General features: G+C 41.6%; 1 protein-coding gene across 1 annotated transcript in view; it reads right to left on the bottom strand.

Annotated features, from left to right (window-relative positions):
* LOC137623637 (malate synthase-like) overlaps nt 1–24,073 on the bottom strand; it is a 177,630-nt gene that overhangs the window by 5,274 nt on the left and 148,283 nt on the right. The window contains exons 9-10 of the mRNA XM_068354470.1: nt 18,212–18,296; nt 7,061–7,224 (exon numbers count right to left, since the gene is read on the bottom strand). Of these exons, the coding sequence (XP_068210571.1) occupies nt 7,061–7,224; nt 18,212–18,296 (249 nt within the window). The remainder of the gene's footprint in view (nt 1–7,060; nt 7,225–18,211; nt 18,297–24,073) is intronic.

The following is a 24,073-nucleotide window of genomic DNA, read 5'->3' as shown; positions in this document are numbered from 1 at the left end:
CATCATATTCATTTGATGTCATATCTCAAATACAGTAGGGTCCCGAATTAAGCGTGTTCGAATTACACGATTCCCCTTTTCCGCGATCGCTATTTTTCAAAAATAAATTTTCTGTATCGGCGAGGCTGTTCAAAGTTCGCGAGTCAAGCACTACAAAATGTATCAAATCTATTGTCTTTTTAAGTATATTGGTAGCCCTAAATACGGTGATTTATAATAAATGTTACAAAACAATATTAACATTACATTTCATTAACATAATTTCATAATGAATAGCCTATTTAAGGATAAAATTCACATCAACAATGAAATCAACTGTTAACTATGCGAGTCCAGCTGACAAAATGTAAACAGAAATGTGGTTACGTTCTCGGTAATCTTTATCTTTCTCCAACCTTACGATAATTGTAATGGTAGTGTTAATGATGGTATATTAAAGCATTATTTTTGTTTAGTACAGTATATTTAAAAGCCTTATTTTTCCCTCTGGGCGTTCAAGGTTTTCACGAGTAGACTGGGTTCGTTTATCGGCAGTGAATAGCCTAAACTTCGGTAACGAGTCGTCAATATGTTGTCATATTTTAAACAGTATACATTTGATTTGCAAACATTGGTTTTGTAGAGTAGAAGGTAAAATAAAATCTAGAGAGAGAGAGAGAGAGAGAGAGAGAGAGAGAGAGAGAGAGAGAGATTTGATGGCAGAAATCTCTCTCTCTCTCTCTCTCTCTCTCTCTCTCTCTCTCTCTCTCTCCGTAAGAAATAAAACCATAGTTCACATATGGCAACTTGAGTTTATGAATGAAATTAACATGAATATTGTTAGTTGTGGCGATCAATTCCTCGCTTCAGGGGGTACACAAAACAAAAACACATTCAATTACAACAGCTGATTCTCTCTCTCTCTCTCTCTCTCTCTCTCTCTCTCTCTCTCTCTCTCTCTCTCTCTCTCTCTCTCTCGTTATACAATACTTACAAATAGATGAAGAAACCAAAATCGGTTTTCTTGAAGTGTCAATTAAATACAAAACGAAAAAATTATATCGTGTATACATCCATTTCAATCATAGCTTAAAATACGGTAACCGATTTCGTCCGCAAACCACTATTTTTTAGGAAACACCATTCTATTCCAGAAAATTTTTACTCTTTAAATGTCAATTGCGCTATAATAAAACATGTACTTATGTTGTTAAATTTCGGGTGTGTTTTAAAGATCGAGTATTGCTAACTTATTTTTGTTTTACTTTTGGCTGTGATCACATCAGCTGATGTCTAGCTTCCGCGCGAATACAATAACAAAGAATTGTTTACACCATTTCTTAACTTGTTCAAACCATCTATACAGTTAATATTACATAAACATCAATGTGTTATAACCTATCATATTTATTGTTTAGTACTTTAAAACCATCTCTCTCTCTCTCTCTCTCTCTCTCTCTCATCGAACGTTATAGCGGTAACCTAATTGTTCGGTGACTTTAAAAATAGGCCTAGTAATTTCTTCTTTTACCTTTTTTGCATATGGATCCATAATTGAGGTGGGTACAAGTTGACTTATAACTGAAGTTAGGAAAAGTATTTTGGATATGGAAAGGACAATTATCTTTCGTAACAGTTTAGAATTATCGTAAGTTATCACTCTGTCATTAGCGGCAGTTTGCTATTGTGGATTAAACGCATAAGGAAAAAAAAATTTCCAGCTTTGCTACGAATTTAGGAATTTATATGGATACGGTAAGTAAAATATTTGTAATAACATAATGTTTACTAAATGTTTGTAATATCATTAGTTATGACTTAGATCATGTGTGTTTAATGCATTCGTTTTTTTATTATGATCGAAGATGGAGCGTAAACAAATGGAAGGTTTCCGTTTCAGGCGGCATCATAAAGAAAAACATTTCATAAATGGCATTCATTTCATTTATTTGAAAGTTCTAATAAAAAATAATTAGAACATTGGTAATAACAAATTCAACATATAATCTATACTTGGTAAAATTGCTGTCAATTCAAAAACACAGATGTATAAATGCGTCTGTTTCTTCGTTGTGATCAGAGATAAACGTAAACAAAACATTGGTTGTCGTTTTCTATTGTGCTTTATAGCGTGTTTAGGAAACGCATGATATAAAATCACCTTTATTTTGATAATTCTGGATTTTCAATCATACAACAAGCTAGTCTATAGAGTGATGGTTTTGCTATTCACCAGTTGTATTATACAATAGATATGACAAACATTAAAATTTGTCTGTATTTTGGGTTGTGTTATAACGGGAAATATATGGTGTTTACACCTATCCTGGTTGTAATTTTAACCATTTTTCAAGTTATTAGAACTTTAAAGTATATTAAATGTTTTATTTATTTACAAGAACAATTTGATATTATAAAGAAATACAGTATAGTACAAAGAAAATATTGGAAATGGGTAGTAAACACATTTGAATAGGCAAATTGCTGGTTGCCATGGCCGCAATGGAATTATTTCTATTAGTTGTGTGTTTCGAAATTCGCGATTTTCCATTTACACGAGGTCATTAATCGACCAAATTCTCGCATAATTCGGGACCCTACTGTATTTATTATGGAAGAGGGTGAGAGAGATAGAGGTCTCTCTCTTTTCTGATTAATAGGTGGTGAGCTACCAGGTTTTTGCACCTTCCCAACCACAGGTGCACCTGGTAACTTGGTTTCAAGTGGAACCTCCATCAAATCAGGCAAGGACATGGCCGAGAGAGGTTAGTACTGTTGTAGGTAACGGGGGATGAAGGTTGTACAGAAATGGGCAATGCCGCAGTTTTAATACACCATGGAAAAGCTTCAGAAGGCAATATGGTTAATTTGTCATGCAAAATCTTATAATCATTAGATGATGTCTTTCTTTTCTTGGAATTACTGGCAGCACTACGTGAGTTTGATATCTCCTGTGGTATATTTTCTCTTGATTTTAATGCCTTTGCAGAGCCGTTTGGTTTATTCAGTAGTCTTTCGGTATGTCCCACACTTACATGTTCTACATTGGATTTGTTGAGGGCAGCTTCTTCAAACTTACAAATATCGCAGCTCCTGTCAGTGGATTTATGGTTTGAGTTGCAGTTCAAACAGCTGGCCTCAAGTGTACAGTATCCGTGGTAAGGTCTGGAACATATGCTACACATTTTTTCATTTTTACAAACTTTAGAAGGGTGTCAAAATTTGAAACACTTGAAACATTGTAGGGGCTTCTGTTTGAAAGGTTTGGTATCTTATCACATAGGGCACCCATGATATTTAAATTATCAATTTCAATATTATTGATATTACATATGGCATTAAATGCTTCTTCATGATTTCAGTATTACAAGATATCAATGAGTGCCATTTTTCGTTGTCAAATTTCATTCTTATTCCTTTTAACACTCCAAAGCATTTAAATGCTTTACATAGCATACCACAAACAGTATCTATTGGAATTTGGTAACATGAAGGATTCAAAGTTTCCCTTTGTTACCCAAATTACTTGGTTTTAAAACATTAGTAGAGGGGGTCTTTTTTTGTTCCTAAGTCAACAGAATTATCCTTAATTAAATTAGCAGAGGTCATCAACAGTGCTGGGGAAGAGTCAGTGTATCCAGGGGGTGGGGGTTCGTTGCTTAAAGAATCCATAAGATAAGATTGAGATAGAGAAAGTGATTAGTTTGATTTACCTGCTCAAGAACATTAAGGGGGTCGGCCTGAATGCCAATATATGGGGGAAGAAAAACACAAAATGACGAAAAAATTCACTGAGCTTCGTATGGCAATGGAGAATGCATATACGAAATATTTTGTCAAAATTCCTCTTACTTTCATAGTTACAGGGTAATTAGTAAAAGTAACTCAATAAACCATTAACATTGTTCATTACAAGAAAATACAGTATTCTTGTTATCGTAAATTTTGATAATTATTACATTTTAATGTAAAATAAATTGTGAACAATGGTATCTGTATAACTTCCACGAGTCGAAGATTATGTAGTATTACACCCTTCGTCCTTCAGTCCTACAAGAAACCTAAGAGAGCATACATGCCTGAATTTGACCTCTGACATTCACTCATTTTTAGATTTGCTTTTCTCATTTTCGGCATGAATTTTATCATTACATTGCTAACATAAAGAAGAAAATTCACTCCAGTAAGCACATACACAGAGAGAGAGAGAGAGAGAGAGAGAGAGAGAGAGAGAGAGAGAGAGAGAGAGAGAGAGAGAGAGAGAGAGTGTGTGTGTGTGTGTTGTGGATGGATGAGCGGCAGCCTTGCCTCATAGGACCCAAAGGAGGCAAGATATTGAGCAAAAGGATATTCATTTATGATTGAATTATGATAAATAACTTTGTTTTCTTTTGTTAATACCCATAAAAGAACAAAAAATTCATAATAATTGTGATTTATTAATATTGTCTTTGTAAAAATACAAAGAAAAACTTTGAACGCCCCGTATCTCAAAAAATACTTATTGACCTTCAAATTCAATAGTCTCCCTTAGTTTTAAAGATATAGCATTGAAATTTGGTATATAACTTAGATATACATTATAAAACAATGAGATGAAGCCCTTTTTCCAATTTTTTTTTCTTAATTTTTTTCCACTAATTTTTAGGGTTTATTTTTTCCATAATGGAAAAGTTCATATCTGGCAAAAAAATTACTTCAAGGAAAAAACTCTTCATATTATTGAAGGTCTACATCAGGTCTATATAGGGTAGTAATATAAAATTTTAGTAATAATTATCAAGGGAGCAGATAGAATTTGAAAAACTAATTTTCAGGGTAAATCACCCTGGTGTCGCAAAACCGAAGGGAGAAGACCAAAATCCTATACTGTTTGGAGATGACCTAAGCAACCTTATTAAGTGTTATGAATGTCAAAGTCCTGTCATTGAAAATCGGCAATAGCCGGGCGGCCCCCTTGAGGCATCACACGTCAGAAAGGAAATTTGCACTCTCCAATATCGGCACAATGAGAGTATACTTCCCAGATGGTCCACTCCATACCCTACCCTAAGGAAAGCATCAAAACAGATATAGAGGCACAGGTGTGCGCTAAACCCGAGTATTAGGACTGAGACCAAGAAACTATGGAATCATCCTCCCCATATCTGTAATGATGGGCTTCCGGCCCAATGCCGAGTCTTACCCCAAGCATTGGATCACCCTTGATTCCGAAGACCCAACACTTGAGAATAGTTCTGCAAAAAAAGTCCAAACCACCTTCGGATGGCTGAGATCATCCAATACTCTCACATATAGCTCTAATTGCAAACACTTCCCATTCATCGAAGCAGGCAGCAATAATGCGTGTAGAAACATCCACGCCCGCGGCAATAATGGATGTAGAAACTTCCACGCCATAAAAAAAGATAAATACATGCATACATATACACATATGTACATATATATATATATATATATACATATACATGCACACACATACACACATAATAAGGGAAATGTTACTCATAGAGTTGGGACAGCAACACTAAAGAAAGTTTATAAAATTAGGAGAAGGTCGAAGTAATATTAGGAGGAAGAAATAGATGAGATAGGGAGAAATTTAGATTCAAACTGGGGGAGCAATTTCCCCAAGTTCAAGAGCCCTCTTGCCCATCACAATGCTTCAACATGAAAGCTATTTTCTGTTGAAGCACAATAACTTTGACCAGGCATTCTCTCATTAAGTGGGTGGGGAGAACCGAAAGCCCTAATGAAGGCAAGGGTTGCTGCAAGGGGCAACGAGATACTTACCTCTGTTGCTTTGCTAAGGAAAGCAGCAGTGCCCACACCTCAATATTGTCCAGGAGTCACGAGAGCTCTATCAGTACATTACCTACGGAGTGGCCATCACTCTTATTTAACCATCCTAAGGAGGAGAATAAGCAAGCAGAGTCAGCGTGAAGGGATCGAGCCAACAAAGAAACAAAGATCGGGACTTCTTTACTTTAGAGAATAACTCCAAAGGATAAGAATCCCTTACTCCTTCCTCTGTCGGCTACCATCCCTAATCCATTGAGAATATGCTACTCCTAATACTGGATACAAGGAGAGTCCTGCACGCAAGAGAAACTCTGTGTGCAGGACGAAGGGAATGGGGAACCGTCTGAGATGCAGAAAAGAAGGTGCTGCATTAGCAACTTTCAAGGTCGGGCATGCCCGCAAGACAAGAACCCTGAGACCCAAGAACGCCTTGAAAGAGTAAGATCGAAAAGTCAAATCCAGTTTGTTACTAGAGGGAGAGAGAGGGAACGTCAACAGTCCCTCAGGCCAAAGGCAAAAGAGATGTGTGTGAGTGGGATAGCCAGTACTACCCCCACTAACCCCCTACTAACTAGCAGTGGCATAATTATACCTTCCTAAAAGTCTTATGAATAGTTTCCAGTTTCGCTGAAAGTAGATTACCTTATAAAGAGCTCAAGTTTTGTATGGAGTGTTGCAATAAATATGGTTTACTAGTTAGATTCATAATGGCTTGCTGGGACCTGCATTAGTGAGATCGTGCTGTATTACTGATACCACTTTGGGTTATATTCTATAAGCTGTGGACTGTTTAATATTTGACTTGTTGATCTCTCATTTGTGAAATTCAATGAAAGATATTGGAAAGAACTCATTATATGTATAACTATAATGATGCTGATTCTCACAATGCATGTTCCTCAAAGAACCTTTTATAAGAAACTACCGGTAATTATTATGCTGATATGATACAGAAGATTCTCAACTTATAAACATTCAGAAATATAATAACACAAATCCAACTGAAAATAACAAAGATAATATTGAAATAAAACAATATTATATGATTCAATACAGTAAGCAAAATAACATTTGTAATAACCTATGTATTTCAAATGTTACCCGACTATTTGCTGACTTTTGTAGCTGGAAATCATAGGCATGGAATTCAGGTTAGGCCTTCCCTGGGCCAAAATTTAACAGAATTAGACTTACAATCAGATTCTTAGAGCCAAATAAGTTTGTAAATTGAGGACCTTCTGTACTTTAGATATACAGAAAAGGAAAACTAATATCTAACCTTATGTCTGATCCACTGCCATACTTGAGACCTTGATATCTCTGCTGTTGCTGAATCTTCCACAGCACCTTTGTATATGTAATGGCCCTGACCTCTTAACCAAGAATCAATGAACAAAATTCCCACTGCTATGTTATGTCTAAGACCATCTGTAGTTACACCACCTGTAAAAAAGTAAAATATTCAATTAAAATATCTACTTTGATTGAAAAACTTTACCGCATATATGCAAAATTAGATAAATTCCCAATGATACAATCATCAATGGATGATAAAGTCTTTCCATCTGTAATCAACTTTTCCACTACAATCCAAAATCCAAATGTGTGAATGATACTTTATTTGAGTTTCTTTACTATGACAAAAACTTACCCGTGGAAGTATTCATGGGGTTATCAAGTGTCCTTACTGACAAATCCAAGATAACTCATAAAGAATAATGGTTTTCATTACACAATTCTGGATGGCTTCATTGAAGTCATATGGTACGTGGAACTTACTGGATTACTGAACTGGGAAAGGGTTTTATCATAACAGAATGACCACTGTAAATGTTATATAATCATCTTTGCTAGTGTACCCATCCCATGGGCTGCCAATACTTTTTTCAGTTTGTCTTGCACAATGGTGTGGTACAAGCAAGTTTTTTTCTGAACCTCAAAATCATTGTTAACCTTACTGTGTTCTTTTTCATTTACCTTCTTCAAGAGCTTTTGATAATTCGACCTTCTACAAAATAAAGTAGTTAATGTCTTTTGTTTGTCCCCTCCTCTAAATGAAAATGAAAAAAAAAAAAAAAAATTATTATTATTAAATGCTAAGCTACAACCCTAGTTGGAAAAGCAGGATGCTATAAACCCAGGGGATCCAACAGGGAAAATAGCCCAGTGAGGAAAGGAAACTAGGAAAAATAAAATATTTTAAGAATAGTAACACTAAAATAAATATTTACTATAAAAATAATAAAAACTTCAACCAAACAAGAGGAAGAGAAACTAGATAGAACAGTGTGCCTGAGTGTACCCTCGAGCAAGAGAACTCTAACCCAAGACAGTGGAAGGCCATGGTACTGAGACTATAGCACTACCCAAGACTAGAGAATAATGGTTTGATTTTGGAGTGTCCTTCTCCTAGAAGAGCTGCTTATCATAGCTAAAGAGTCTCTTCTACCCTTACCAAGGAGAAAGTAGCCACTGAACAATTACATTGCCGTAGTTAACCCCTTGGGTGAAGAAGAATTGTTTGGTAATCTCAGTGTTGTCAGGTGTATGACGACAGAGGAGAATCTGTAAAGAAAAGGCCAGACTATTCGGTGTCTGTGTAGGCAAAATGAAAGAACCGTAACCAGAGAGAAGGATCCATTGTAGTACTGTATGGCCAGTCAAAGGACCCCCTAACTCTCTAGCGGTAGTATCTCAACGGGCGGCTGGTGCCCTGGCCAACCTACTACCTAGATCCATGTCCATTTTTTTAGACTTACTGTACCTAGTTTAAAAACTGAAACCATTCACACACAAAAGTTAATATAGACAGTCCTCAACCAATGAACACAATGGGGAACGAGAGGCCTTTCGTAGCTTGAATTGTTTGTAAATCATTATCATATAATTTTGGCCTAGAGTATGCATAGCCTAACTCAAGTGCCTAAGACTTTCAGAAGTCAACAAATAGTCACCTTTCATACAAAATCAATATCAGATTATTACCAATGATGTTTGATTTTATCACCTTACATTACTACACATACAGTATAATGCTGTAAAGAATGTTATCAGCGTGCCTTCAGGGACTATGGCTGAATTGGTTACCAGTTCTTGAGAACAAATGAGGTGATCGTTGACGGAGCCCAAAATCGGCTGAGCGGTGGCAGTATTCATCAAGAGCCTCTTTGGGAGTACTGTATTATGTCCTTATTCGTGGAGCATGTTGTCAGCAAGCGCTTTACGTACTTGAGGTCTATGAAGCCGATTCAATCCGGATCGCCAGTACTTGTTCCTGCTACTGTAGATTTTCCTAAAGGGCTTGACACCTCTTTCAGGTGCCCTGCTTGTCCAAACCACTGTTGGCCAAAGATGCATTATAATGGCGACATCATAACCCTAGGTTTCTCCAGAAAAACTACAGTGCTCCCTGTCATCCTTGAACTGAAAGATGGAAGAGCCTCAGTTTTAATCAAAGGTTTATCTGAAGGACCTGCCAGGATCAAGAGGGGTGATCTCTTGGGGAAGGTATTCACCATGGTGGATGCTCCTCTATCCTGCATGAGGGCACAGGAGTGCAACCTGACACCTGAACCGAATGTATTGGAAGAGATAGACAATTTGTTTATCCCCGAGGAACTGGACTCTTCTCAGAAGGACCAGTTCTGTCAGATGCTTCGATATCATCTTCCAGTCATCAGTACCAGTGATGATGATGTGCGAGATTGCTTGAGCACACCAATACGCATCCACCTGTATGACAAGATACCCTTTTATCAGAGGATTCGGCGGTTTGCAATATCCATTGCTGACGCCATCGAGGAACAGTGCAAGGAGTTGCATGAACTGGGTATTATTGAGCCCAGCATCCCTCATTGGTCTTCAGCCACTGTACCAGTCCGATAAAAGGAAAACAGTATATTGTATGGTTGTGTGTGGAGTGCCGTAGACTGAATAAGGTGATTGTCTCTGATAAGTTCCCAATGCCAAACATGGCAGACTCCATATTTGGGCTACAAGAGGTCAAATACTTTACAACCCTTGACCTTGTTTGTGGATACTACCAGTTACCGTTGGCAGAGGACAGTAAAGAAAACGCGGCTTTCTCTACCGCCTTTAGACACTGGCAGTTCAGACGCCTACCATTTGGACTGAAGAATGCACCTGCAGTGTTCCTAAGAGAAATGCAGAGTATTTCCAAGAGTTCCCGAAATTCAAAGTGTTTGTCTACATTTATGACATCTTGATCCTTGGGTTTTCTTTCGAGGAACACCTAAAACTGGTAAAACGGGTTTTGGCTACTCTCCAGAAGCACGGACTCAAGATAAAACTCGGGAGGTGTTCTTGCATTCAAGCCGAGGTCAAGTATCTTGGTCATCTGGTTGGACGTTCTGGTATGCGTAAGCTGCCAGAATATATCCAAAAAGTGGAGGACTTACCTAAACCTACCACTATGCGTGAGCTACCGAGATTCCTGGGACAGGTAAACTTCTAAAGGAAGTTTATCCCCATGTGCTCACAGATAGCCAAACCGTTATTTGCAAAGACTGGAGGACGTAAATCCCAAGGGCCCAGAAAACTGAAATGGACTGCAGAAATGGACTGTGCCTTTGAGCGCTTGAAGGAACTGATCAAGGAGGACATTATGTTGTTGTACCCTGACTACTCCGCTGATGCTAAACCTTAGGAGTCGTTTGTTGACTCTTCGGGTGAGGGTGCTGGTGCTTGTCTGTGCCAGGAGTCCTTGGAGCATCCAGGTGTGCGTCGGGTAATAGTGTACGACTACATGACCTTCCTTGACTGCGAGACCCATTACTCTACCATTGGGCCTAAGTTGGCCGCTCTGCGATGGGGAATGAGACCTTCAGGGCCTTCCTCTATGGTTAGTTCTTCATAATTCATTCCGAGCACTGTCCCCTGATGTATTTTCATGACATGAAGATGGTGGACAGTCATCTAGCACGGACATTGGAGGACCGGTTAAAATTTAACTTTTCTGTTAACTTCTGTCCAAGTGATCAGAATGCCGCAGGAGACAAGTTACCCCGCTGGCTTGCATTAACCGACTGCCTGCTTGCTACTGAACCCACCATTCCAAAGTTGCCTACTGGACTGACCTTGTATGAGGAGGTTTATGGTGGTCCAGATTCTCTCATAGAATCCTTGGAGCTAGTCTTGAACTGCTAGGTGGAAGGGTCAGGTGTCACACCCGATTCTCAGCTGAAGGGAGCCAAGCTCCATGATGCTTTAGTTCAGCAGTTTCTGAAGGACACCAGTCAACTAGGCTTCAAACTGGACAAGACTAGCAGGAAAAGGATCAAGGCAATGTGTTTTCCAGGTACAGTTCCAGCTCTGGAGTGGCTCTTGGCAGCGTCTAAGCTATTGAACCTGGAAATCTGGGTCCACTGGGGTCCCACTTGGCCTGTAGTCTATTGTGATCCATCCATGACTGACCTTCAGTGAGTGCATCTTCAGTGTCTGTCTGGAGTGCATTTTAACCCTCTGATCGAGCTCTGTAATTACGTCCCTCCAACTGACGTGATTCTGGGACATAAGACGGAGACCAAAGCTCGTGTGCATGACACTAAAGGCTTGATCACTGATGATCAGGAAGTGCCAGAGGATTGTCCTGTAATCCAGTATTTAACTAGAATGGCACCTTGTCAGTCCAGTTGTATGCATATGTCTCAACACTTGGCAGCAGATATAGTAATGATATAAGAAACCTTATTTTGTGCACTTATTATTATTATTACTTGCTAAGCTACAACCCTAGTTGGAAAAGTAGGATGCTATAAGCCCAGGGGCTCCAACATGGAAAATAGCCCAGCGAGGAAAGGAAACAAGGAAAAATATAAGATTTTAAGAACAGTAACAATAAAATATATATTTCATATATTAACTATAAAAAAAGACAAGAGGAAGAGAAATAAGATAGAATAGTGTGTCTGAGTGTACCCTCCAGCAAGAGAACTCTAATCCAAGACAGTGGAAGACCATGGTACAGAGGTTATGGCACTATGTTACTAGACTAAAGAACAATGGTTTGATTTTGGAGTGTCCTTCTCCTAGAAGAGCTGCTTACCATAAGTAAAGTCTCTTCTACCCTTACCAAGAGGAAAGTAGCCACTGAACAATTACAGTGCAGTAGCTAACCCCTTGGGTTAAGAAGGATTGTTGGGTAATCTCAGAGTTGTCAGGTGTATGAGGACAGAGGAGAATCTGTAAAGAATAGGCCAGACTATTCAGTGTACATGTAGGCAAAGGGAAAATGAACGTGACACTATTCACCCCGAGAACAGTTGGTGTATGACCACACTGCTGTTCTTCAATAGTCTCTCAAGGTACTCTCAGTCTACCCACTGCATACCGAGACCATTGCTATGAAGGTGATTGATCCTGAACCTGATCTTGGAGTGGTCTCTGGGAATGCTCTTCTGTCCTTTAGTCAGGTGACCAAGATCCAAGGAGATCATCGATAGATATAATCTGTCATCAAGATGATCTACTCCAGGGTTCCTGCATATCGAGTTCCACGCTCCTATCTGCCCTATAAGTTTGTCTGACTTGGAAGTGCACCACGGTTTGCTAGTGAAGCGGAACCCAGATGGCTCAGTAGTCACAGTAGTCACCTTCAATGTCCTGAAAGACCTAGTTGCTGAGACACATCTCCAGAAGGCTTACTGGGGGATCAGGAAAATGACTGCAAGCTCAATCGACTCATTTGGCACAAATCTTTGAATAGCATAGTCAGGGATATGTGCCGGACGTGTTGGGAATGTCAGACTTGTAAGGTTTCAAGGGAGGTAGTTGCCCTGCCCACCTTGAAGATAGTGTCCTATTCTCCTTTTGAATTGGTTGCTATGGACCTTGTGAGTCTCCTAACAACCAGTACTGGTTTTATTGGGTGTCTGATGGTAGTCAACCATTATTCCAAGTGGGTGACGGCAGTACTCATAAGGTATTAAAAGAACAGTAGAATATGTCAGGCGCTTGAAGACCAAGTTTTTCCTGTTATTCCTCGTGTTCCAGTCCAGATATTTACTGATAACGGCCATGAGTTTATTTCCCAGGAATTTACCGCGTTGTTGAAGGAGTACAATGTTATACAAGTGAAAACAACTCCACATAAACCCTCTAGTAATGGTACAGTGGGGCGGGTAAACAGTACCATTGGTGAGTTACTGAGGGTGATTTCTGGGGAATCTCGGAAATGGGACCAGTACTTATCCCGAGCAGTTCTCAGCTAAAACCATTCCCACCACACTGAGATTTGCTGTACTCCAGCTGAGAACAAACTGAAGAGTGCTCACGATGTTGACAGTATACCGTTGCTGTCAGCAAAAACGAGGGAGCCATGGGCTGATGGATATCCTCGGTACAAACCGTTTAAGGAGGGTTCTCTGGTTCTTAAGAAAGTGCACTAGTTGGGACACTTCTGTCGAACAAGCTCATCCCTAGGTGTAAGGGGGTATTCCATGTTACTAAGGTACACAAGAATAAAGTCACCTATGAGCTGCAGACACTGCCTGATGGCAGCATTGTTGGAACCACTTCCTGTTGGCTGCATGAGTTCCAGTCCAGACTGGTCTAGACCTGCTAGTTCCGAAAACCCTGTTTCTGACTTGGCTGTGTCCATTTATCCTGATTATGACTTTCTTGGCTTTTTGCCACCCGAATGTTATGACCGACTGTTACCTGAAAATCCCACCTCTAGTGGATTTAGTCCCCCATGGACTGGGTCAAAAGGTCCTGTTTCTGACCATGGCCTCGTCACGCTGACCAGACGAATACTACAGAGAGGGAACTGTCCTCCATTCCTGAGTTACCTCAGAATTCAAACCCTTTCCGACATTCTGATGGTAGATTAGAACACAGATTGGATTGATTGATTTGATATTTTCTGGCATCCTGACATCTAAGGTCATTAATGGTGATATCGTTTACTGTAAATAAAAAATAAAGGAATATTCAATTAAAACCATAAAAGCAAAGATATTTTAAAAGTTAATTATCTTTCAGAAGACCTCCTTCTGTAATAAAGCTAAAAATACCACTAGCAGGATAGGACACATCATGTCCAAGAATCTTGGCCAGGACGAACCTGTCATCCTCACCTCAAGCCTCAAACAGATATCTATTTCTCTCACTACTATATATGGGGCATTCGGTTAACAAATATCTCACTGTCAATGGTACCAAACAGTCGTCACAATATGGTTGCTGTTATCCAACCAGCTAAAACTCATGTGTCACACGAGTGTGACCAATGCGGAGACGACAAAGAGTAGTCTCCCACTTTCGGGGAAACCCGTTATACCTCCAAGGGGATATGACACATGGCCAGTATCTCCTCTTCTGTAAATTCATACAGGTCTTTATTAAAAACTACTCCCTGCCATAACTAAAATTTAAGCGGGGTTTGACATGTACTTTAATATCATCACTAATTGTTTTTAGGTTAAATGATATGACAGACTGTGTGGAGAACTTGGCATGGATGAGTTCAGAACTATCCCCAAATAAAGAATTGTCTGACTCGGTTCGGTCTGGGACTTCTCCTTGTTGATGACAAGACCCAGTTCCTGAGCCATCATAAAAGTCTTGCGTAGGTCCTCCAGACATTTCTCCCTTGACTAGGATCTTATCAACCAGTCGTCCAGATATAGAGATACTCTTATCCCCTCTTAGTGAAGCCATCCTGCCATATTTGCCATTACCCTGGTGAAGACTTGAGGAGCAGTGCTGAGGCCGAAGCAAAGAGCCTTGAACTGGAAACACTTGCCCTGGATCATAAATCTTAGGAACTTCCTCGAAGTCGGATGGATGGGGATGTGAAAGTAAGCGTCCTGTAAATTCACACACACCATCCAGTCCCCTGGACGTACCGCTGCCAGCACCGACTGAGTCGTCTCCAAGGTAAATTTTGTCTTTTCCAAAAAGACGTTCAGAGCGCTGACATCTAGCACTGGTCTCCATCCACCCGAGCTCTTGGGGACCAGAAACAGGCGATTGTAGAAGCCTGGGGATGATAGTTCCAGAATTGGCTCTATTGCTCCCTTCTCCAGCATCTGGTTCACCAGATACAGTAGAGCCTCTTGTTTCCCGACGTCCGAGTACTGCGCCACCAAGGATAGAGGCGTATTTGAAAGCAGAGGCTTCTTCAAGAGGGGGATCTTGTATCCCTCCTTGATGACCGAGAGGGACCAGGCGTCCTCCCCTCTTTTCTTCCAAGCCTGCCAAAAAGTGACAGTCTTGCTTCTACCACTGTCTGGAGGACTTGAGCTTCATCTCCTGGGGCGGGATCTCAACGAACCCTATTAGTTCTACCGCCCATCTCCTGAAGTCTGTTCTTGTCGGAGATCTACCTCGAAAGGGCTGCTGAAGCTTCCTCTCCTCTCTCTTCAATGACGAAGGAACCGCTTGTAAAGGCTTCCTTGCAGAACGTGACATGAGGTCTTGTGAGGCCTTTTGTGCCAGAGAAAGGGTAATGTCCCTGACAGGGACTCAGGAAAAAGGTGCTCCGATAGAGGGGCGTAAAGGAGCTCGGCCTTCTGCGCAACTGTAACTGCTCTAGAAGTGAAGGAACATAAAAGGGCCCTCTTCTTTAAAACCCCTGCCAAAAATTGGGAAGCCAACTCATTTGACCCATCCCTAAGAGCTTTGTCCATGTAGGCCATAATACTAGTAAGGTCTTCTGTATCTTCCAACCGCTCTGTTTTCCTGGCCAGCGTACCCAGAGATCAGTCCAAAAAATTGAAGACTTTGAAGGCTCGGAAAATTCCCTTGACGACGTGGTCAAGCTCAGACATAGACCACATTACCTTCACCGAGTTAAGGGCATGTTTTCTGGAAGAGTCAACAATGCCAGAGAAGTTCCCCTGGGAGGTGGCAGGCACTCCCAGGCCTAGAGCTTCTCCAGTCTCGTACCACATGCCCGCCTTAGACGCAAGTCTAGCTGGTGGAAACAAGAAGGTGGTCTTGACCGCTTGCCTACGCTCCTTCAGCCAGTCATCCATTCTAGCGAGAGCCTTCCTAGCTGAGATGGACAGCTTCATTTTGATGAAAGCCGACTGCTTTTTGGCCTTCACCTGCTAAACTGCAACTGAGGAGAAAGAGGAGCAGCAGATTCAAACTCCTCCCCATAAAGCTCAAGGAGGGAGCAAGAGAGAACCTTATAATCTGCAGCCGCATTAGCAGGCTTATCTTCATCCTCTGAGATATCCTCTAGATCTTGCCCTAGTTCCAACTCGGTCTCACTTTGGGCTGCAGGAACTAAGTCAGAGGTTGCTTTAACAAGCCGATCAATTTCCAATTGTTCATCTGCGTCCGAGAAAAGCAAATCGTCGGATGCGTCCTGTTGGCGAGGGCTGAATGCGTCCTGACATCGAGGCGCCGCACGCCGGAGGCGTCCTGTCGCCGCGCGCCGGAGGCGTCCTGTCACCGCGCGCCGGAGGCGTCCTGACGTCGCGTGCTAGAAGCGTTCTCGAGGCGGGAGGAGGATGCGTCCTGGCGCTGAGAGCTGGAAGCGTCCTTGTGACGAAAGCTGAATGCGCCCTGGCGTCATGAAGCGAAAGCGTCCTGGGGAGGGGAGCTGGAAGAGTCCTGGCGTCGCGAGCGGGAGAGGGAGGCTGGAAGCGTCCTGGCGTCGCGAGCGAGAGACGGAAGCGTCATGGCAACGAGAATCGTGAGCGTCCTAGTGGCGTGTCGAGGAAGAAGCGCGGTACCGCGCGCTTGACGAATCACGCCGCGGTTCCCTGGGAGAGGCACTCCGTTCCCTCTTAAGAGGCCAATTTTTAATTGGTAAAGTGTCGTCCTTAAGCCTGCCCGACTGGGAGGAAGGGCGGCTGAAAGCTTGTACCAGAGAAGACAGCTGCTTCTGCATAACTTTCATAAAAGATTTCGCGACTGCTGCTAGATCCTGCATTTCCGAAGGCGATGGCTGCTGAGTAGCGCTGGTCGTAGGAGGTTCTCTCGATAGTCTCTTGTCACTTGCAAGAAGAGGAGAATCTTCCTTCCCTCCATTTCTAGGCTTTGACCTCTTCGTTGGAACGGCATCTCAATCATCCTCTGAAGGAAAAGGTTCCGGGCTACTCGATAAGGGAGAGCGAGAACGGGTCTGGTCAGCTTGATTCCATCTCCTCTTGGTCAGTCTCGAAGCTTCATATCGCCATTTGCGTCTAGACGAGGGGCTCGGGAAAGACACCATCACTTCCGACACCCCTTTTCCATGGCGGTCATGAGCAGCCTGGGAAATAGCAACAGGACTGCTTGAGGCGACGGCTGACCGAGGATGCGTACCTCTCACTCCCTTGCGGCCGTCGACGTACCTTCTCCCTTGGTCCTGGGAGCTTGGTAGAGGTCTAGACCTAGGGACGTGACAGGTTCGATCAGCTCCCACCTCCACTGCACTTTCACAAACACTAATCACACTCTCACTCTTACCTTTAAAGCTGGTCTTTAATAGCCTTCAACTCAGCCGCCATCCTGGCGTACCGAAGGTCATCCGTAGATACCGTTCCTGTAGAAGGAGCAGGAGCTACTACCTCAGGAGAAGGTTCAACTTCTACAGAGGAATTAAGGGATCCAAAGAAATATTTAAGCTAAGCTCACTAGCAGAATTAGATTTAGATCTCGAAGCCCTCCTGGCTTTATCTAACTCTAACTTACGCACATGGCGTTTCATACTTAACCATTCTTTCTCGCTCAAAACCTCACATTCCTTGCACCTATTATCAAGCGCACATTCAAAACCCCTGCACTTTAAACAAACAGTGTGAGGGTCTACCGAAACTTTCGGTAACCTCACCTTGCATACCTCATTTACACAAACACGAAAATGAAGTTTATCAGTCATCGTAAACAAACAAATAGTCAAAGAATAATAACAAAAGCGATTGCCAAAACCCTGGATCAGTGTACGTCACCAAAAAAGAAGTCCAGTACAGCGACACAGGGAAAACGAACGAAAAACTCCAATGGCGGACCAACGATGTTGTCAGTCCAACCGGCAGAGATGATCTGAAGAACAGAAAACGGGAATGATTCCACGTACCACCCTGTAAGGAGTGTTCACTACCTAACCGCACAACCACCACACAGCGGTTGCCGCGAATTTTGAAAAATTCTGCCGGACGTCAGAGACTATAGCTATGTATATGTATATATATATATATATATATATATACTGCCAGGTAAGTTCTATTCATAAAATTCTAGTTTACACTTTTTTTTTTTTTTTGGTAACCAATCTTATATAGCATATGAATCCGGGTAAGTTCTATTCATAAAATTCTAGTTTACATTTTTTTTTGGTAACCAATCTTATATAGCATATGAATATTTAGGAAGATTCATTGAAGTAAATAAAACTAGTGAGCCTCAAAGCTCGTTTATACTGTATTGACTATGCTGTACTTAGTTAGGTAAAAAAAAAAAATAAAAATATTACCAGCAGGCATTTCCAAAAGGTCTTCAGCTATGATTCTGTCATCACGAAGTTTGTGTATTTGATTCTTTTGTATAAGGACCAAAATCTGAAATAGAATTATATCTTAAAATCGGGATACTGTATCTTAACAAAATGAGATGGATGGATGATTGGTATTTTAGATCAATGTCATTTGCATTAGGAATTTAGGAGAGCTTGGAATTATGTTTTTATATGATCTGCATGGATATCTCAATGTAACTTTCAAGTCTCAAACTTACCATAAACACAGTCTTTGAAAGACTAGAATCTTCATTTGAGAGGAGCCATTCATGGTAATAATATTGTATGTTGATTAAAACATTCTTTGGTTTTATAAGATACAGTACAGTACTAGTTGATTTTTAATGTCATGTTAGTCAAGAGAAAGCTAATCAAAGCACATTTCAATTTTCAAAACCCCTTTCAGTCACAGTTAATTCATAATTCGTTTGGTAACAACTTGGAAGATCTTAGGTTAGCCTTATATAAAGTTAGGCTAAGCTATATTGAAAACTTGGTTAATCGAAACATTAAGCAAAGGATCTTCATTAATTAGTCTTCAATAACAACCTGACACTGCACAGTATATGCCCTCTTATATTTCAAGTAAAATATGAAAAAAAGAATATTGAACATTAACCCTTTTACCCCCAGGCTACTGTATTTGGAAATTTCCAACCCTTAACCCACCGGGGTTAATTTTTTTCAAGCACATTTTGCAGTATATTTTCTTTAAATTGCTCTAACAGCCTTAATTTTCATCATAGAGAGGTCAGGTTGGTCTCATTCTCTTGGAAAATGCCTGAAGTTTCTCAAAACATTATCTAAAATATGCAAAAAAAAAAAAATTTAAATAGATGTTTTTTGCAAGAATGTACCAGTACGTCCATGGGGTAAAAGGATGAGTTTTGTGAAACGTACCAGTACGGCCTTTGGGGGTAAAAGGGTTAAAATAACAAGACTAATAACTTAGAAAAATTAAAAAGAAAGTCTCAAGAAAGGTCGAGGAAAATACGTTAAAAATAACAAACTTGAAAGTAATTTGTATTTTTTCCTAACGATACAAACCTGGGGATATTTATAGGAGATATTACTGAAAGACGAACCATAAGATTTTAGCGAGGGATAACTACCTCAACCACTAGTTAGCGGGAAGGGTGGGGGGTAGCCTGCTACCCTGCTTACTCATATACCTGGGTTGAGCACCCACTTTGCATCCAGGCAGGACTTTCTTGGGGGACAGGGCTGGCAGGCCATTTTGTATAAATAGCTCCATGTTTTTATCGTTAGGAAAAATACAATTCACTTCCAAATTTGTCATTTGTTTCATCACTCTATACAAACCCTTGCTATTTATAGGGGATGACTTACTTCTTAGAAGGGAGGAAGTCCATGCCAACTGGCTCTAGGCATTTGACCGGGGGTTCTCTCCTCTACGATATAGATCGTTTGCAGTAGGAACTCTGCACCTTGCTAAAATTGTTGAGCAGAACCTGTGCTAGCTGTGTGTTTGCAACACTAGCAATGTGGCTTGGTCTATTAAGAGGATCTCTGAGTCATAGTAATCTGAGAATATGTACTGAGACTTTACCCAATCCCCCCACTAAAAGTATTGAGGACCCAAGCAGTATTATTTCTACATCAGGTTACACAAGGGAATTGGATCTTACCTACAAAAATGAGGTCAGCTGTGCTGAGTACTGTGCTGCTGGTTCTCCCAATTGAGGGGAAGGTGAAGGAAAGAAAGAAGCCAGTCATTCTAACTCGTTCACCACAAACTAACCTGGGTAATCTCAGACCCCAAACCTCTGCTACTTCATCATGGAGTTTGAGGTGTTTAAATCACTTGCTGTGCAGCCACCACAGACCAATGGAAAACGTTTCCATTCTCCTGTGTGTCACGTCTTGCAGGTAGTGGGTGGGGAAGGTTTTCTAATGCTTCTACATGCTTGCTTGCAGTACATGTGCCACAGAGTAGTTTTTCTTGAACGCCATGGATGTTGCAATGCCCCTAACGTCATAAGCTCTGGATCGTCATGATGGAGGGTCAGGATTATGTGCAAGGTCAATGACCTTGCGAGTCCATGACGAGATGGTGTTCTTTGTGACCCTCCTTTTGACCTTCCCTGTGCTGACAAAGAATGCCAGCACACGGGGGCGAGCTGCTGCTTTTCTTTTCAAGTAACACTAAGACTTCTCACTGAGCAAAGTACCACTTGGTCTGGTTCTTTAATTACAGAACGAAGACTTTTGATCCTGAACGGCCTGAATCTAGGATCCGCTACCCCCAGATTTTGAGTCTTAGCAATAAACTCAAAGATGAGGCTGAGAATTACCTCTCCCCATCCTCTTGAATAGGAAATGTCGTATGATTGACCATGCAGTTCACTGACTCCCTTGGCCGAAGCCAAAGCGTGTAGGAACACTGTCTTCAGAGTACAGTGGGCATCTGTTGTCTGGCGTAATGGTTCGTAGGGAGGACCCTTCAGAGAATGAAGGAGTCTAACCAAGTTACAAGGAAGTGGTCTAACTTCTGACTGGGGGACAAGTAATCTCATAACTTTGTATGAAGAGGTTAAGTTCCAACTAGGAGAAAATATCTACTCCCTTCAGTTTAAAGGCGAAACTAAGGCTGAGTTGTAGCCTTTGACTGCCGACACAGAAAAGAGCATTTCTTACCGAAGGAATACAAAAAAAACTTCGCTGTTTTTGGAATAGAGACATTGAGGGAAGGGATACCCATTCTACGATACCAACAACAGAAAATCACAAATTTTAAGTAATTTGTATTTTTCCTAACATACTTACCGAGAACTACTTTCTTAGGAGGTACCTGGAATCTCCTCTCAACCGACCAGAGTTTTGTGTAGTCTACCCTACTTCCGTTTTCTATGGGGACTAACCCAGTCTAACCCAGTCGTAAGGAGAACGTGCCCAGAGGCTAGTCCCGAGCCAGGTCGGTGTTAGCTTGGGTCTCGCTCCTCAGTAAGTTCCTGGATGGTATAAAAAGTCTTAAGGGTCAGTAAGGCACTCGGGGAAGGAAGGGAGGTCCATTACCCGAAAGTAGTTCTCGGTAAGTATCTTAGGAAAAATACAAATTACTTAAAATTTGTGATTTGCTCCAACACAGAGACTTACCTCAAACTACTTTCTTAGGAGACTTACACTTTAGGAGGTGGGAGTGTCTTCCTGAACTCTAGACCAAGCTAACCGGGCATCCAGGAACCTAGGTGGGAACTAGGTTCTAACATATCCGGAAAACGAAACATAGGGAAAACTACACAAAGAGCTTATGTTAGTATCTAAGTACTTACCCTTTAAAAAATTCCATGATGCTGAGTCCTGTGGCAAAGTTGTGAAGACGTGTCTTTTGCGGGTTGTATCTGGGACTATCTCCGAGTAGGGAAAGGAAAAGGGACAAGGGTGAAAGGGAACGAACCTGTGTCTCTTGGTTTTGCTATCCACGATTGTACCTGGGGCTTCACCATTAAATTGCTTGGAGCCGGAGATGACTGTCCCAATAGAGAAACCATCTAAAGATTTCCTCGAGCAATCCTTGAAGTAATGCGCTGTGAAGGTCGACTGGTTTGACCAGGTGCCTGCTCTAAGGATCTGGCCCACCGCCATGTTCCTCTCAAAAGCCAGATATGTACTTAGACCCCTAATGTCATGGGGCCTGGGATTACTTGTCAGGGGAAGACCCGCATTGCTATAGGCCCTGACAATCACCTGTCTCAGCCAAAAGGAGATGGTATTCTTAGATACCTGCTTCTTCGTTGCACCCGTAGAGACAAAAAGATTTTTGATACCAGGGCGGAGGTTAGCCGTCCTCTCAAGGTATTTCCTCACGGCTCGGACGGGGCACAACTTCAAATCTTCTGGATTCCCTGTCCGAGGAATAGCCGGCATTGAGAAGCCCTCGAACTTAGGGTCTCAGACCGCTGGATTCTGTGTTTTCGCTACAAAAGAAGGGACAAACTTGAAGGAGAGCTCCTGCCACCCTTTCGAATGAGAGATTTCGTAGGACAACCCATGGATTTCTCCTACTCTCTTAGCTGAGGCCAAGGCCAACAAGAAGACCGTCTTGAGAGTGAGATCCCTGTCCACTATGTCCTTGAGGGGTTCGAAAGGTGGTTCACTTAGCATTTTTAATACTCTTGCCGCATCCCACTGCGGTACCCTGGAGGCTTGCGGAGGGCATGCTTGTTCGAAGCTCCTGATGAGCATAGACATGTGGCTAGAGGAGCCCAGATCAATACCCTTCAGAAGGAAAACTTGGCCCAAGGCCGCACGGACTCCTTTGATGGCCGGTATTGACATGCCCACCCCGTCTCTGAGATGCACGAGGAAATCCGCAATATCCGGAACCGAGGCTTTTAGAGGCTTGATGTTCTTAGAGGCACACCATTTCGTAAAAGTAGCCCATTTTGCCTGGTAGACCGCTGCTGAAGATCGTCTCAGATAACGCGACATCTTTTCCGCTGTACCTGCCGAATACTGTATCCTTCCTTCCTCAGGAGTCGCTCGATAGTCTCCAAGCGTGAAGGCGAAGAGACCGAGTATTGTCGTGGAACCTTTGGAAGTGTGGTTGCCGTAGTAGGTCCGGTCTGTCGGGCAGAGGCCACGGGGGAAGACATGCCAGATCTCTTAGATCCGTGAACCACTCTCTCTCCGGCCACCAGGGAGCTACCAAAGTCATCCTTAAGTTTCGAGCTGCCCGTACTCTGTTGAGCACTTGCCTGATCAATGCGAAGGGGGGAAAAGCGTACACGTCGAGGTTGACCCATTTGTGTTGAAAAGCATCCTCCAACGCCGCTTTTGGGTCTGGGACAGGAGAACAAAATACGGGGAGCTGTGCGTTCAGTCTGGTTGCAAAGAGATCTATCACCGGCGAGCCCCATTTTTGAATGATGAGCCTGGCCACTCCTGGGAGAAGAGACCACTCGGTACCCACTACTTGGCCCACCCTGCTGAGCCCGTCGGCTAGGACATTCCTTTTGCCTGGAATGAACCTTGCTGAAATCACGATCTGTTCTGACTCGGCCCAATCCAGGATCTCCAACGCGAGATCGCACAACTCCTTCGATTTTAGACTTCCGTGTTTCTTTATGTACAGTGGTACCTCTACATACGAATTTAATCCGTTCCAGAACCAACTTCGGATATAGAAAATGTTCGGATGTCGAAACGAATTTTCCCATAAGAATACATTGAAATAGGATTAATCCGTGGTTGAGCCCAAAAACCTATGATAACTTCTTAATAAACTACTACACATAATTTTCCCATGAGAATAATGAACACTAAATTAGATAATAGACATGTAAATAAGAAGAATAGACATGTAAATAAGAAGAATAGACATGTAAATAAGAAGAATTAGCAAAAAATGATAAATAAGAAACAGGTTTTTAGCGTCACTTTACCTTAGAAACTCCAGCGCAGGTGATGTTAGTCTTGCTACGCAGAGAGGAGACGGACGGCCGGCGAGGAGGTAGAGAGGTTAACTACGATAAACGTACACTACCGTAACTTATTCTAACTTACACTAAGTGAACTTTAACATAACTTAGCTTATTTTTTTTTATTTTTATATTTTATATTTTTTTTTACATTTTCTTTTTTTCTTTTTGGTGATTACGTAATTTTAATCACTTTCACTCTCTACATTTAAAATTGACTGAATTTCTTTCGCTTCACTCTTTTCCGTTTTCTTTGTTTCACTTTCTTCCGCTTCACTCTTTGCCGTTTTCTTCGAATCACTTACATCCTCTTCATCACGAGTTCGCTTCGCGGTTTTTTTTAAAGAAATTATCGATAGATAATTGCTTGGTACGGCTT

This window comes from Palaemon carinicauda, chromosome 30 (assembly GCF_036898095.1).
Source record: "Palaemon carinicauda isolate YSFRI2023 chromosome 30, ASM3689809v2, whole genome shotgun sequence".
Lineage (NCBI taxonomy): Eukaryota > Metazoa > Arthropoda > Malacostraca > Decapoda > Palaemonidae > Palaemon > Palaemon carinicauda.
This window is presented reverse-complemented; position numbering and strand designations above follow the sequence as displayed.